Raw genomic sequence first — 16,533 nt, 5'->3', positions numbered from 1 at the left:
AAAATGTCTGTCTATCAAAACAAAATTGAAACACTACAGTATGGTGGTTCAGCCAGGGATAACACACACAAGTGGAACTCTTTTTAATGTCACTCAGAAAATAGGATTTGACAAAATCCTAAAACTAAAGATAAGAATAGCTAGAACACATACAAATAAAAAAGAATAGCAATGGAGGATTGTCTAAAATGTAACACTTTACAGTGAAAGTATAGTATAATAATAATAAAAAGAAAAAGTCTTCTTTCAGTTTTTGTCCTCTTATATGGATTTATGCCTGACCCAACTTCAAATTCAGCATAAAGGCAGCTGTCATGTAACAAGGGACAGGTTCACTCTCCCTTTCAGTCATTGGATTGGTGATCAAAGCAGCCTGTGTGCACCACAAAACAAACTGTACCTAATTTTTCTCATCAATTTGGCAGTAGTATGCACTGTGATATTTTATTTATTTGTAATGTTAATTATAATTGCTGTTTCCACCATATTCCCATTTTATTACAGCATGTGTGACATTCTAATAATTCTGTTTCAGGGATATACATCCATCCAAACTGTACAGATAATCCATTCTTCGCCAATTGTAGTCTGATTGTGAAGGGTCAATATTGTACACATAAGTACTATGCTCACTTCTGCTGCAAATCTTGCACTTTAGCTGGCCAGTTGCCATCATATGGCCCTCATCTTGAAAGAACAGGTACAAGCAGAATTGATGGCAGAAGAAAATAATATATGCAGCTAGTCACATCGCCAAACAATCACAGTGACGGAAAATAAACAGTAGACTAATATCTGTGTATTGTGTTCCTCTAGTGTTAAAAGTGGTCCTACATTTGTTTTGATGTCACTGTGTACAGTAACAATTTCATTATTACTGTAATTATTGTGATAAATTCTTGACACATTTGTGAATCCAGAATTTTAGTGCTCATTGATTGCTATAAAACTCTGATTTTATATGACCTTTTCCGTGTTAGGGACAAAAGAAAGCATGCTATACCTCCATGATCTGCTTCTGTTACAGTATGACTCTCACTATAGATTTAAAGGGTAATGTGTGAAGATTAAGAATATGTACATGATATCACATAATCATGGAAAACATTGTGGTAGATTTATCTGGAAATAAAATAATTTGTTAGTAGAATTTGTATGTTCACATTAACTGCCCCCCCCCTCCCCCAAATAAATAAATAAATAAATGTTTCATAGCATTCCATTGTTTAAATTGAGAAAGGCCCACCAGAGACAGAGTATCGTCTCTTCAGGGGTGTTTAAACCTAGATGCCCAACAGCCAGACAATATTTCACAGTTCTATAATAGAAGCAGTTCCAAAGGATAACAAATAGATTGAGAAAATATAAAATCAGTGTTTTATAGTTCAAAGGATTTATGACAATCCAGTGAAGTGGTCTTATTAAAGACAAGTGCCTTCAAGATCTTAGAAACATAGAAAATGCTATGTTGCCTTGAAAATATGTAAAAATGCACATATTTATTAAATTCTGCTAAGTTAAGTTAATGTAAAATTATGTTAACGAGCATAAAGGTATATTTTTCTTCACTTCTTTATTTTCAGCATATTTTCAAGGGATACCATAGAAGTTTTTTTGTTCACAAGGAGATGAAAGTATTTCTTTGAAGGATGCGTGATGTTCATATTATTTAAAATGGCCAGAGACAGGCCGCATGTACAATGAATGAGTGCAAACATGTGTGACTGTGAATGTGTATCTGTGTGTGAGGGAGTGAGAGAGGATAAGAATGAAACATATATATATTTTTAAATGTATGCACTGGTCATTGAGAAGGTAGTCAATTACTGTAGAGATACAGCAAGAGATTATGGAAAGTACATTAAGAATATAGTAGATTTGGAGAGCTCACTTAAGTCACTGCCACATTAGAAAGAAATACGTGAAGCTGGCAAAGCTAATGATATTTTGTAGTGTACTGTATTATATCATCATTCATTTCACTTTCCTCAAACGTGTATCATGTTAACAATTTGTTACAAATGTCATCCAACACAAAAGTACTTGTAGTATAATTTCGTAATGTATTACTGAGATTTTTTAAATTTTTTGTAACATTGTGTAAATAAGAAAATTTATTGAAATAAATTTGTGAACTTATTTTTGAACAGTTCCCTTCTCAATAAAAAAAAAAAGTACCACATTTCTTAATATATGGAAGCTGACAACTACAGGACAACTACTTTAACAAAAAGCATAAAATGGCCACATTACATATAATAGAGGGGTCAAAATAAAGGTCAAGTAAAGTAGTAGTAAGTGTCAGTTAAGGCTAGGAAACATGAGTGATGAAGGACAGACCACAAAAGACTGACAAGAGATCGAGATCAATTGTACACCTGGATTGACTGAGATAAAGAGTGGCAAATGAAGTTTGTCTGGGGCTCTGTAGGAGACTGACTACAGTGTTCGTTTTTAAAATGCTAATGTGGAAGGTGTCTTCAGTTAGACTGAGTGAAAAATTTGGGCATTTTACAAATATAAGCACCTAGTTTTCTTTTCTGTGTGAGGCTGCACATGCCACATGAGTCAGACTTAAAATTCTAGATGAAAATGTTATACTGCTCATATCAGTTTCCCATTATCTTTTATTGATTGGGTTATGAGTTTTGTGTATTGTGATGTATTGAGTATTTTCAAACTTTTGTGGGTTCTGCAAAAAATTCATACTATATCATCAACTGTGACTCATACACTTGTGCTTCTTAGAAATTTTGCAGCAGTATCTTCATATTGATAGTCATTCTCCCTCCCCTAATTTCAAGGTGCATTTATATGATAAAAGGTATATCTTTGGAATCTTACAAGTATTATGTGTATCATATTTCATAGTAAGTTGTGAGATAAACTTATGTTTTCTGCAAACTTTGGCAGGAATATCTTTTTAGAAATTCATTTCCCTTTTTCACCATTTTCTTCCTCTCATGGCCTGTTTCTTGTAAGTCTTTGTTTCAAATCTTATGATCATGACATAAATTTAGGTCTTACAAAGTCAGCTGCTACAGTTGCGTTTTGCATATATTGTAACTGACATATTGTGTTCCATTTAAGTTTCCGTCTACAGCAAAAGTTTATACTGTCAACCTCTGTGATACAATGGCACTGTTTCTAACTTTGTTACACAAATCTGTTAAGAGAGCAAAATGTTAACAACAGTTTGAGATACAAAGTAATCTTCAAGGAACGTGTAAATTTTATTCCAGATGTTTCTGTTGTTATGACACAAACAACTTTCTTGGGTTTTTATTCTCTTCTGAGGGTACCATCTTCTCCCCAGGAAATTGACTGTGAGTGGCTAGTCAATGTGTCTACAGGGTCCTATACATGGAGTGATGGACCTAGGAGAACTCAAGGTTCTACACTCATCTCTCTTACCAATAGTAAAAACAAGAGGAAAAGGATATTCGTTTCCTAATACTGCTGATATTTCAACCTGGAGTTCTCTTACCAATAGGTTTGAGATTCTGTCACCCACAGAAACAGAAAGTGAGCCAGTGTGATGCATTTCACCTTGTAGGGAGGCTACTGACTCCTGCATAAGCCATCAGTGGGAAAAGGGTAGGGGTCTGTTAGTTGTCAGCAATTGTGAACAATCCACTGAAGATAATGATAGTTGCAGGAGACCCCAAAATATTAGTGTAAGTCCTAAAGAAATGCCCCCTCTCCCCCAATGAAATTATTAAAATCCTAGTGATAAACTGTCTGAAGCATTTGCAGCAAAGGCCCAGAGGTTGAAGCAGTCTTGAAAAAGCAGTGGACCTCATCTAGTACTAAGTGAAATCACTGCCTAAAACTCAAAATTGATAGTAATGACATTTTTGAGATAAATCTGTTAATCGAAAGAATAGAATAATTGAAAAGGACAGTGGTGTATTTATTCAGTAGATAAGAAGGTCAAACCCACTGAGATAGAAACTGAAGCTGCATGTAGTTTATATGCTTTCTCTGAACATTGTTTGGAATAAATAGTTCAGAAGCCCATTCACGAATGAAATACGAGGTGCATTCAAGTTCTAAGGCCTCCAATTTTTTTTCCAATTAACTACTCACCCGAAATCGATGAAACTGGCGTTACTTCTCGACATAATCGTCCGGCAGATGTAAACATTTTTCACAACGCTGACGCCATGATTCCATGGCAGCGGCGAAGGCTTCTTTAGGAGTCTGTTTTGACCAATGGAAAATCGCTGAGGCAATAGCAGCACAGCTGGTGAAAGTGCGGCCACGGAGAGTGTCTTTCATTGTTGGAAAAAGCCAAAAGTCACTAGGAGCCAGGTCAGGTGAGTAGGGAGCATGAGGAATCACTTCAAAGTTGTTACCACGAAGAAACTGTTGCGTAACGTTAGCTCGATGTGCGGGTGTGTTGTCTTGGTGAAACAGCACATGCGCAGCCTTTCCCGGACGTTTTTGTTGCAGTGCAGGAAGGAATTTGTTCTTCAAAACATTTTCGTAGGATGCACCTGTTACCGTAGTGCCCTTTGGAACACAATGGGTAAGGATTATGACCTCGCTGTCCCAGAACTTGGACACCATCATTTTTTCAGCTCTGATGGCTACCCGAAATTTTTTTGGTGGCGGTGAATATGTGCGCTTCCATTGAGGTGACTGGCGCTTTGTTTCTGGATTGGAAAATGGCATCCACGTCTCATCCATTGTCACAACTGACGAAAAGAAAGTCCCATTCATGCTGTCATTGCACGTCAACATTGCTTGGCAACATGCCACATGGGCAGCCATGTGGTCGTCCGTCAGCATTCGTGGCACGCACCTGGATGACACTTTACACATTTTCAGGTCATCATGCAGGACTGCGTGCACAGAACCCACAGAAATGCCAACTCTGGAGGCGATCTGTTCAACAGTCATTCAGCGATCCCCCAAAACAATTCTCTCCACTTTCTCGATCATGTCGTCAGACCGGTTTGTGCGAGCCCGAGGTTGTTTCGGTTTGTTGTCACACAATGTTCTGCCTTCATTAAACTGTCGCACCCACGAACGCACTTTCGACACACATAACTCCATCACCACATGTCTCCTTCAACTGTCGATGAATTTCAATTGGTTTCACACCATGCAAATTCAGAAAACAAATGATTGCATGCTGTTCAAGTAATGAAAACGTCGCCATTTTAAGTATTTAAAACAGTTCTCATTCTCGCCGCTGGCGGTAAAATTCCATCTGGCATACGGTGCTGCCATCTCTGGGACGTATTGACAATGAATGCAGCCTCATTTTAAAACAATTCGCATGTTTCAATCTCTTCCCAGTCCGCAGAAAAAAAATCAGAGGCCTTAGAACTTGAATGCACGTCGTATGTTGGACCTAATGGTAATAAATACATCTGACCCCTTTGAGGAAACTCAGGCCAGCCTGAGCTGCAGGAGTTGGTGGTCATGTGTGCATAGGAAACTTGCGTGTATGAATAGTGTGTGTTTGTCTTTTGCTGATGAAGGCTGAACTGCTGGAAGTGGCAGTCATGTGTGCATAGTGTATGCTTGCCTGTCTGTGTGAATGGTGTTTGTTTCTCTTTTGCCTATTAAGCCTGTGGTCGAAAGGTTTATGTAAGTATTTTTTAATTGTGCCTGTCTCTTACTTAACATGTCTTCTTCATGGAAAGTAGCAATCTGTCTTTACCATTGAACATGTTCAGTCAGTCAGATAAAGATGCACTGATGTCTTATCTCAAAGAGGAACTCAATATCTCTGTGTACAAATTCTCCCCGTTTTGAAAATTTTCTGCTGTTATTTTTATTTTATGATTTGTATTTAATTTAATAAAATTAGTACAATTGCATTTCCAATTAGGTGGTGTTATGCAAAGCTTTTGTCCTCCCCAATTCAACTCTGCACTGCACTTCATATCCAGTTTATCCCCAGAGTAAAGTCCTCAATGAGATCAGGTATAAATAATCATCCATGTGTAAAAGTCTCTTATTCAATTGCAAAAATTAATAAAGTTTGGTTTTTTACCTTCTTACTATATCTGCTTGTTGCACCTTTTATTTTAACAGCAGCTACAGGCAGCTCAATATAATGTTTTTCATGTTTTAATTATTTTCTCAAAGCTTATAATGTTTCTAAAATTTATTGTCAAAGTATCTATTTGCATTTTTGTTCCAAACACTTCCATGGCATCCCTTTGAATGAAAATTACTACCTTTATTATTATTATTATTATTATTATTATTATTGTACCCCAATTGAAAATTGACATCATGGTAATCATTATATTTCTTTCTGTAATGGTTATTAATTCCTCAATATTGATTACTGCTCCTTTGTAAATGACTGTGATTGTTATGATGTTGTCTACTCATTTTTTCCTTAATTCTACCTAGTTTGTCCACATATTTGAAAAATTTATCTTCAGAATTAAGTGGGCCATTACACTTAGTTCCATTATACACTCCTGGAAATGGAAAAAAGAACACATTGACACCGGTGTGTCAGACCCACCATACTCGCTCTGGACACTGCGAGAGGGCTGTACAAGCAATGATCACACGCACGGCACAGCGGACACACCAGGAACCGTGGTGTTGGCCGTCGAATGGCGCTAGCTGCGCAGCATTTGTGCACCGCCGCCGTCAGTGTCAGCCAATTTGCCATGGCATACGGAGCTCCATCGCAGTCTTTAACACTGGTAGCATGCCGCGACAGCGTGGACGTGAACTGTATGTGCAGTTGACTGACTTTGAGCGAGGGCGTATAGTGGGCATGCGGGAGGCCGGGTGGACGTACCGCCGAAATGCTCAACACGTGGGGCGTGAGGTCTCCACAGTACATCGATGTTGTCGCCAGTGGTCGGCGGAAGGTGCACATGCCCGTTGACCTGGGACCGGACCGCAGCGACGCACGGATGCACGCCAAGACCGTAGGATCCTACGCAGTGCCGTAGGGGACCGCACCGCCACTTCCCAGCAAATTAGGGACACTGTTGCTACTGGGGTATCGGCGAGGACCATTCGCAACCGTCTCCATGAAGCTGGGCTACGGTCCCGCACACTGTTAGGCCGTCTTCCACTCACACCCCAACATCGTGCAGCCCGCCTCCAGTGGTGTCGCGACAGGTGTGAATGGAGGGACGAATGGAGACGTGTCGTCTTCAGCGATGAGAGTCGCTTCTGCCTTGGTGCCAGTGATGGTCGTATGTGTGTTTGGCGCCGTGCAGGTGAGTGCCACGCTGGTCCAACTGAGGCGCCAGGTGGAAATGGCATGGCAAGCCGTTCCACAGGACTACATCCAGCATCTCTACAATTGTCTCCATGGGAGAATAGCAGCTTGCATTGCTGCAAAAGGTGGATATACACTGTACTAGTGCCGACACTGTGCATGCTCTGTTGCCTGTGTCTATGTGCCTGTGGTTCTGTCAGTGTGATCATGTGATGTATCTGACCCCAGGAATGTGTCAATAAAGTTTCCCCTTCCTGGGACAATGAATTCACGGTGTTCTTATTTCAATTTCCAGGAGTGTATTTCAACAGATAACATCTTTTTAAAAGTGTCTACATGTGTTAACCCATCAAATGATTTGTTTAAGTGTGCTAACTTTTTTATTTGTTCATTACAAAATCGTTTCATGCTATCATGTTCCTCCCTGTAGTTTGGTCCTTTCAGAAATTCACTTTTTATTCTGACCAGCATTAATTTAAGAACCCTTTCCAAATTCTGAATAAAACATGTATACCGAAAAATTTTAAATAACCCATGACAATGCCTCACCTTCCAAAAATTTTCTTACGTGCATCATTTTTATTTATATTAACTACAAAGTTATTTTATTAATGTTGTAAGAAGTCAGTTAGGTGTAAACTAGCCTTATCGGTCAAGCTTTTCCCTGGAATGTTACACCATGTAGCACCAGTATTATTAGTAAGTTTTCTATTTACTATATTATTATTAAGCTCATCAAATTTCTTAGTAAGTACAGAAATACTACTTTCCAGGATTGACACACTGAACATCTCATTTGAATCTACTCTTTGACTGACCAAATTTATCTTATGTGCAAAATGCTTTCTATTGAATACCAACATTTGTTTCAATAGCAGAAATATGATTTTTTAAATTTTCATAGACTTTTAAATTTCAGAGTGAATATCGTCAAAAGTAATTTTGTTCTGTTTCCAATCATTACCAATTTCATCTCTGACTTGTTTGATTTTACTACTGAGATTAGTACTACTTTACTCATTTTTGATTCTTCAGGCAAAACTTTTTGATCTATATTATCAGGTTTTTCTCTCAATATTTGAAGATAATTATGTAATGAATTAACACAACATGCAACACCAGAAAATTTTTTGTTCATCAATCCTCGAAGATGTGAAACTTTTTAACATATTCTCTGTTCCAAATTTGTGAGATGATGTGTAGTTTAGTCGTCAATATTCTTAGTTTGGTCCAGAAAATCCCTTGTTTGGTCCTGAAAATTATCCAGAAATTTTTCGAAGTTTGCCAAAATATTTTCTATGTTTGACATTCTTTTGCCTGCTTGAACCACCACTTCATCCATTTTGATCATACTATCTTCCTTCCAGTTTTGGTGCTTCAAACGATTCATTCTCCTTCTTCATTGTTACACATAAGTCTCCTCTCCTAACACTTACTCACTGTCCTCCACTTGTTCCAAATCTGACTTTAGCTCAAAAATGATCATTTTTCCTAAATGTTCTCTTTATTAACACATGATAAATAAAACAATATTATGAAAAGGACAGTTGCTACCCGCCATGTAGCGCTGACGCTAAGTCGCAGTTTGGTGCAACAAAAAGACTTGTAAAGTGAGCTTTAGCCCAAAAAGGCCTTTGTCGAAATTATGAGTATGTGTCTATTTTCAATGAAGGCCTTGTTGGCTGAAAGCTCACTTAGATTGTCTTTCGTGGCACTTACCTGTGACATAGCATCTCTGCTATAATGTGAATAGCGACTATCGTTTTCAAAATATTGTTACTTTCCATTGCGATATAAATAAAAAAACAATAAACGTCATTACATAACTTCACATACTGCACTGCCATTGTTGGCTATCCAGTTCCTTTATTATCCACCATAATTGCTGTACTTTGTTTGAAAATAAACTTTCTTGTTATTTCAGTTAACAATATTACTATTTTCCTTAATTTTCGGTTACACACATATCATTTCGGTACATTTTGTTTCAGTTCTGGGCATGGAACCCTCAAGTTTTAAAATCCCCCTTTTGCTCTTTGACTTTCCATTTCTATAAGTGGCTCTGAGCACTACGGGACTCAACTTCTGAGGTCATTAGTCCCCCTAAAACTTAGAACTAGTTAAACCTAACTAACATGAGGACATCACACACATCCATGCCCAAGGCAGGATTTAAACCTGCGGCCGTAGCGACCTCGCAGTTCCAGACTGCAGCGCCTAGAACCGCACAGCCACTTTGGCCGGCTTTGACTTCTATTGACTTCTATAATTCAAGTACTAAACAAATGAGCAAAACTGACAATGTATAAAGAATGCATCCATTTATGTGATAATTACAAAATTACTATGACAAGGGGAAATTAAACAATGTTAATTACTTAACGTTAAGCTCATAGATGTTTGGCTGTTCATCTAGATCCCTTTTATAAATTTTTGAGAACAATAGGCTTATCCTCATTCAAATACAATTGTTCTCTAATTTAATTGTAAAACTACTTGAGAAACAGGTTACTTTTGAGAATTTTTGGATGTTTATGACATCATATTTTTGAAAATTTTGTACAAGTGCTGTGGAAAACTTGTTGTTGTTGTTGTGGTCTTCGTCCTTAGACTGGTTTGATGCAGCTCTCCATGCTACTCTATCCTGTGCAAGCTTCTTCATCTCCCAGTACGTGCTGCAGCCTACATCCTTCTGAATCTGCTTAGTGTATTCATCTCTTGGTCTCCCTCTACGATTTTTACCCTCCACACTGCTCTCCAATATTAAATTTGTGGTCCTTTGATCCCTCAGAACATGTCCTACCAATCGATCCCTTCTTCTAGTTAAGTTGTGCCAACTCCTCTTCTCCCCAATCCTATTCAGTACCTCCTCATTAGTTATGTGATATAACCATCTAATCTTCTTCATTCTTCTGTAGCACCACATTTCGAAAGCTTCTATTCTCTTCTTGTACACCTATTTATCGACCATATTTCACTTCCATACATGGCCACACTCAATACAAATACTTTCAGAAGCAACTTCCTGACACTTAAATCTATACCCGATGTTAACAAATTACTCTTCTTCTGAAACGCTTTCCTTGCCATTACCAGTCTACATTTTATATCCTCTCTACTTCGACCATCATCAGTCATTTTGCTCCCCAAATAGCAAAACTCCTTTACTACTTTAAATGTCTCATTTCCTAATCCAATTCCCTCAGCATCACACAACTTAATTTGACTACATTCCATTATCCTCGTTTTGTTTTTGTTGATGTTCATCTTATATCCTCCTTTCAAGACACTGTCCATTCCATTAAACTGCTCTTCCAAGTCCTTTGCTGTCTCTGACCTTTAAGTTTTTATTTCTTGTCCATTAATTTTAATACCTACTCAGAATTTTTCTTTTGTTTCCTTTACTGCTTGCTCCATATACAGATTGAACAACATCGGGGAGAGGCTACAACCCTGTCTCACTCCCTTCCCAATCACTGCTTGCCTTTCATGTCTCTCAACTCTTATAACTGCCATCTGGTTTCTGTACAAATTGTAAATAGCCTTTTGCTCCCTGTATTTTACCCCTGACACCTTTACTATTTGAAAGAGAGTATTCCAGTCAACATTGTCAAAAGCTTTCTCTAAGTCTACAAATGTTATAAATGTAGGTTTGCCTTTTCTTAATCTAGCTTCTAAAATAAGTCATAGGGTCAGTATCGCCTCACGTGTTCCCGTATTTCTACGGAATCCAAACTGATCTTCCCCGAGGTCAACTTCTACCAGTTTTTCCATTCATCTGTAAAGAATTCACGTTAGTATTTTGCAGCCGTGACTTATTAAACTGATAGTTCAGTAATTTTCACATCTGTCAATGCCTGCTTTGTTTGGGATTGGAATAATTATATTCTTCTTGAAGACTGAGGGTATTTCGCCTGTCTCATACAGTTTGCTCACCAGATGGTAGAGTTTTGTCAGGACTGGCTCTCCCAAGGCTGTCAGTAGTTCTAATGGAATGTTGTCTACTCCCGGGGCCTTGTTTCGACTTAGGTCTTTCAGTGCTCTATCAAACTATTCACGCAGTATCATATCTCCCATTTCACCTTCATCTACATCCTCTTCCATTTCTATAACATTTCCCTCAAGTACATTGTCCTTGTGTAGACCCGCTGTATACTCCTTCCACCTTTCTGCTTTCACTTCTTTGCTTAGAACTGGGTTTCCATCTGAGCTCTTGATATTCATACAAGTGGTTCTCTTTTCTCCAAAGATCTCTTTAATTTTCCTGTAGGCAGTATCTATCTTACTCCATAGTGAGATAAGCCTCTACATCCTTACATTTGTCCTCTAGCCATGCCTGCTTTGCCATTTTGCACTTCCTGTCAGTCTCATTTTTGAGATGTTTGTATTCCTTTTTGTCTGCTTCATTTACTGCATTTTTATATTTTTTTCCTTTCATCAATTAAATTCAATATTTCTTTGGTCACCCAAGGATTTCTACTAGCCCTCGTATTTTTACCTACTTGATCCTCTGCTGCCTTCACTACTTCATCCCTCAAAGCTACCCATTCATCTTCTACCGTATTTCTTCCCCCCATTCCTGTCAGTTGTTCCCTTATGCTCTCCCTGAAACTCTGTACAACCTCTGGTTCTTTCAGTTTATCCAGGATCCATCTCCTTAAATTCCCACCTTTTTGCAGTTTCTTTAGTTTTAATCTACAGTTCATATCCAATAGATTGTGGTCAGAGTCCACATCTGCCCCTGGAAATGTCTTTCAATTTAAAACCTGGTTCCTAAATCTCTGTCTTACCATTATATAATCTATCTGAAACCTGTCAGCCTCTCCAGGCTTCTTCCATGTATACAACTTTCTTTTATGATTCTTGAACCAAGTGTTAGCTATGATTAAGTTGTGCCCTGTGCAAAATTCCACCATGCGGCTTCCTCTTTCATTTCTTACTCCTAATCCAAATTCACCTACTATGTTTCCTTCCCTTCCTTTTCCTACTATCGAATTCCAGTCACCCATGACTATTAAATTTTCGTTTCCCTTCAGTATCTGAATAATTTCTTTTATCTCATCATACATTTCTTCAATTTCTTTGTCATCTGCAGAGCTAGTTGCCATATAGACTTGTACTACTGTAATAGGCATTGGCTTTGTGTCTATCTTGGCCACAACAGTGCATTCACTTTTCTGTTTGTAGTAGCTTACCCACATTCCTATTTTCCTATTCATTATTAAACCTAGTCCTGCATTACCCCTATTTGATTTTGTATTTATAACCCTGTATTCACCTGACCAAAAATCTTGTTCCTCCTGCCACTGAACTTCACTAATTCCCACTATATCAAACTTTAACCTTTTCCCTTTTTAAATTTTCTAACATACCTGCCCGATTAAGGGCTCTGACATTACACACTCCAATCCGTAGAACACCAGTTTTCATTCTCCTGATAACGACGTCCTCCTGAGTAGTCCCCACCCAGAGATCCGAATGAGGGACTATTTTACCTCCAGAATATTTTACTCAAGAGGACGCCGTCATCATTTATCCATACAGTAAAGCTGCATGCCCTCGGGAAAAATTACGGCTGTAGTTTCCCCTTGCTTTCAACCGTTCGCAGTACCAGCACTGCATGCCCGTTTTGGTTTGTGTTACAAGGCCAGATCAGTTAATCATCCAGACTGTTGCCTCTGCAACTACTGAAAAGGCTACTGCCCCTCTTCAGGAACCATATGTTTGTCTGGCCTCTCAACAGAAACCCTTCGTTGTGGTTGCACCTACGGTATGGCTATCTGTATCGCTGAGGCATGCAAGCCTCCCCACCAACAGCATGGTCTATGGTTCATGGGGGAGCAGAAAACTATTTTGTAGAAAATCAACATTTGTGATTGACTGTTACTGCCAAAGAATAGTTCACCCTGAATTTCAGTGTGTATCAACATGAATAAACATACATTTTTGAGAATTTTTGGAAGTTACCATTGTCGTGTGCAGAAGCTATCTCATAGTAAATTGGCATTTGTGATTTGTTTTGTGTGGCATATATTATAACTAACGTATTGTATTACATCTAGTTTTCCCTTCAAGAGGACTGTCTATTATCTACATATATCATAAGTTAATGATCTTTTCATGTTTTTTCGTGACAAAACTTGTGGGAGTGACACAATTGAAAGTCAACAGCACTCTATGTGCCGCGTATCTTTAAAAAATAACTATCTCTGATCATTTAATTTGTTGTAATTGTTGAGTTCATTAGTGGTTGTGATACTAAAGTTAATTTTTGCTGTACAATATCTGTGTACACATTTTAATGTAGTATGAGTGTCCCTACACAAGTAGCGACCCATAACTTTAGTTTTGTGATAGTCAAGGGTGCCCATACACGGGAACATGTGGGGTACGCAGCTGCCTCCCCATCCCCCCTTCCCTTTCCCTAGTTCTTAGGGAACGTAAAAAATATGGTGTAATCAGGTAACAATATTATGAGAAAGAAAGTTGCTACTCACCATATGGCGGAAATGCTGATTCACAGATAGGCACAACAAAAAGACACAATTGAAGCTTTTGACCATTGGCCTTCATCAACACAAATGCACACACACACACACACACACAAATGCAACTCACACTCATGACTGCAGTCTCAGGCAATTGAAACCACAGTGCGATCAGCAGCACCCGTGCATGATTGGAATGGTGATTGGGTGGGAGTACGGAGGAGGCTAGGACGGGGAGGGGGTGGGGTAGTATTGTAGGGTTGGCAGACAGTAAGTGGTACAGGTTAGGCATAGGTCTAGGGATGAAGGGGGGAGGTGGGGGGGTAGTGGAAAAGGAGAAAAAAAAAAAAGACTGGTGTGGTGGTAGAATGACGTTTGTGTAGCTCTGGAATGGGAACAGGGAAAGGGCTGGATGGGAGAGAACAGTGACTAACGAAAGTTGCGGCCAGGAGGGTTGTGGCGTTGTAGGATGTATTGCCGAGAAAGTTCCCACCTGCACAATTCAGAAAAGCTGATTGTCGCGTCCCAAGCGGGGGTTTTGCGAGGGATTGAGCGACATGGTTCGTAAACGGGAATTAGCCGGTTGACCTAATTGAGTGGGAGACTTTTGATCTGGCTAAGATGTTAAATTCCCTGGTGTGAAGGTACAAGGCTAGGATGTTGGTAGAAGTAAACTCGTATGGACGTTATAAAAGTTCTAATTTATTCATAAAGAATACAGATCACCCTAACTGCGTAGTGATTGTACCTACAGAATAGCCAAGCCCATTACAGAGACGGTGACTGATTTCCACCGTTCTGGCTGCCTGATAGAACTTTCCAGCACTTTGCTGCCCACACTAGCACCCTACGTCAGAGTCCCGCGGTCGCTGCCTAAACGCTCATCGGCGACTATCTCCAACTGTCTGCCTGCAGCCCGCCCTCAGCCCAAGTCGGCTGCTACTCACGCTGACTACCGTCGCTGCCTAAACCCGAGAGAGAGAGATCCCCGGAGCGGCGTGCCTCCGAGTTTTGTTAGCTCTTCCCCTTCGACCCCGCCAGCGCTTGGCATGACGTAGCGTCGAGTGCAACTTTTCCTTATTAGGGATTGTTTTAGTATTAACTTCAGTACTTTTCTTCAGAAGCTGGGTGGAGGGGTAGAGGGGCCTCTCCCTATATGGTCACGCACTGCGTCCTGAGCCCTTCATTGGCTCCTCATGACGTAGTGCGGTCCCCACCTAGGGCCCTCTTTCTTTCTCTCTCCGCTCCCAGACTTCTCCCTCTAGCCAAGAGTGTTGATACTGCAAGTTATTGCTTATTAAGGGACCTGCCCAGAGCGCCCTGTTTATCTTAATAGCTGAGTCTGCTTCCTTGCTTATCACGCGCAGCTGCCTGGCCGCTTGGACCGCCGCCTCGGCTATCTGGCTGCGTCGTTATCTTTTGTGACCCCTCTGACACGCCTGGCGTCCCCTGTTAACTCTATCTCCCCGTATGATTTCTGGTGTATCGTCTGAGAACAACTGCATTTAGACTTGGCTTTTCTGCGGTTACAACATGATGTTGGTGGGGAGGATCCGTATGGCACAGGTTGTGAAGCATTCATTGAAATGAAGGATATCATGTTTGGCAACGTGTTCAGCAACAGGGTGGCCCACTTATTTTGGGGCTACAGTTTGTTGGTGGCCATTCATCCAGAAAGACAGCTTGTTGTGGTAGTAGGATGTGTGGGACAGGTCTTGCATCTACGTCTCTTACAAGGGTATGATCTGTGAGGTAAGGGATTGGGAGCAGGAATTGTATAAGGTTGGGCGAGTATATTGTGTAGGCTCGGTGGATGGCACAATACCACTGTGGGATGGGTGGGGAGGATAGTATGTATATGTGTCAATTGTTGACAAAGGTCTTAATGACCAAAAGCTTTAATTGTGAGAGTCTTTTTGTTGTGCCTATCTGCAACTCAGCGTCTCCGCTGTATGGTGGGTGGCAACTTGTCCTTCTCATAATATTGTTACATTTCATCCTGCATTTTCCATTGTATGATTTTTGGTGTAATCAAGTGTCCTTCTTTCAAGAAAATGATTCAAAAGTCAGTATTATGCAGATTTTTAACAGCATCAGAATGAGAAATTTCTTATGGGTACTTACAAGTCACCATTTGTCTTCAAAAATATGAAAGATATTTCATACCTCCCACATTCCCCCTCCCCCCAATCCCCCATCCCCTACAAAGTATCTTTTGCCTGGTTCGTAACATCAATATGCTGGGAATATCATAATTCCCTGTTACACAAAAACGTGGAGGGCTCTACACTGAAGTGACAGAAGTCATGGGATACCTCCTAATATTGTACCGGACTTCCATTTGCCCAACGAAATGCAACAACTCAACATGGCATGGAATCAAGTTGTTGGAAGTCCCCTGCAAAAATATTGTGCCATTCTGCCTCTATAGCCGTCCATAATTGCAAAAGTATTGCGGGTACAGGATTTTGTGCATGAACTGACCCCTCAATTATTTCCTGTAAATGTTTGATAGGATTCATGTCAGATTATCTGCGTGACCAAATCATTCGCTCAAATTGTCCGGAATGTTCTTCAAACCAATCATGAGCAATTGGGGCCCACTGACATGCGGCATTGTCATCGATAAAAATTCCATAGTTGTTTGGGAATATGGAGGCCATGAATGGCTGCAAATGGTCTCCAAGTAGCTGAACAAACCAGAGGACCCAATCCATTCCATGTAAAACACCGCCCACCCCATCACATAGCCACCCACAGCTTGCACAGTGCCTTGTCGACAATCAGTGTCCATACCTTTGTTGGGACTGTGCCACATTCAAACCCTATCAT

At 39.9% G+C, this 16,533-nt stretch overlaps 1 protein-coding gene across 1 annotated transcript in view; it reads left to right on the top strand.

Moving 5' to 3' along the window:
* LOC126267391 (papilin) overlaps positions 1 to 2,147 on the top strand; it is a 1,111,154-nt gene extending 1,109,007 nt beyond the window's left edge. The window contains exon 41 of the mRNA XM_049972582.1: positions 536 to 2,147. Within this exon, the coding sequence (XP_049828539.1) occupies positions 536 to 732 (197 nt within the window). The 3' untranslated portion in view covers positions 733 to 2,147. The remainder of the gene's footprint in view (positions 1 to 535) is intronic.
* The last annotated feature ends 14,386 nt before the right edge of the window (positions 2,148 to 16,533 follow it).

Source organism: Schistocerca gregaria, chromosome 4 (genome assembly GCF_023897955.1).
Source record: "Schistocerca gregaria isolate iqSchGreg1 chromosome 4, iqSchGreg1.2, whole genome shotgun sequence".
In the NCBI taxonomy this organism is placed as follows: domain Eukaryota; kingdom Metazoa; phylum Arthropoda; class Insecta; order Orthoptera; family Acrididae; genus Schistocerca; species Schistocerca gregaria.
Note: the sequence above shows the minus strand (reverse complement) of the source record. Positions and strands in the feature narration are given on the sequence as shown.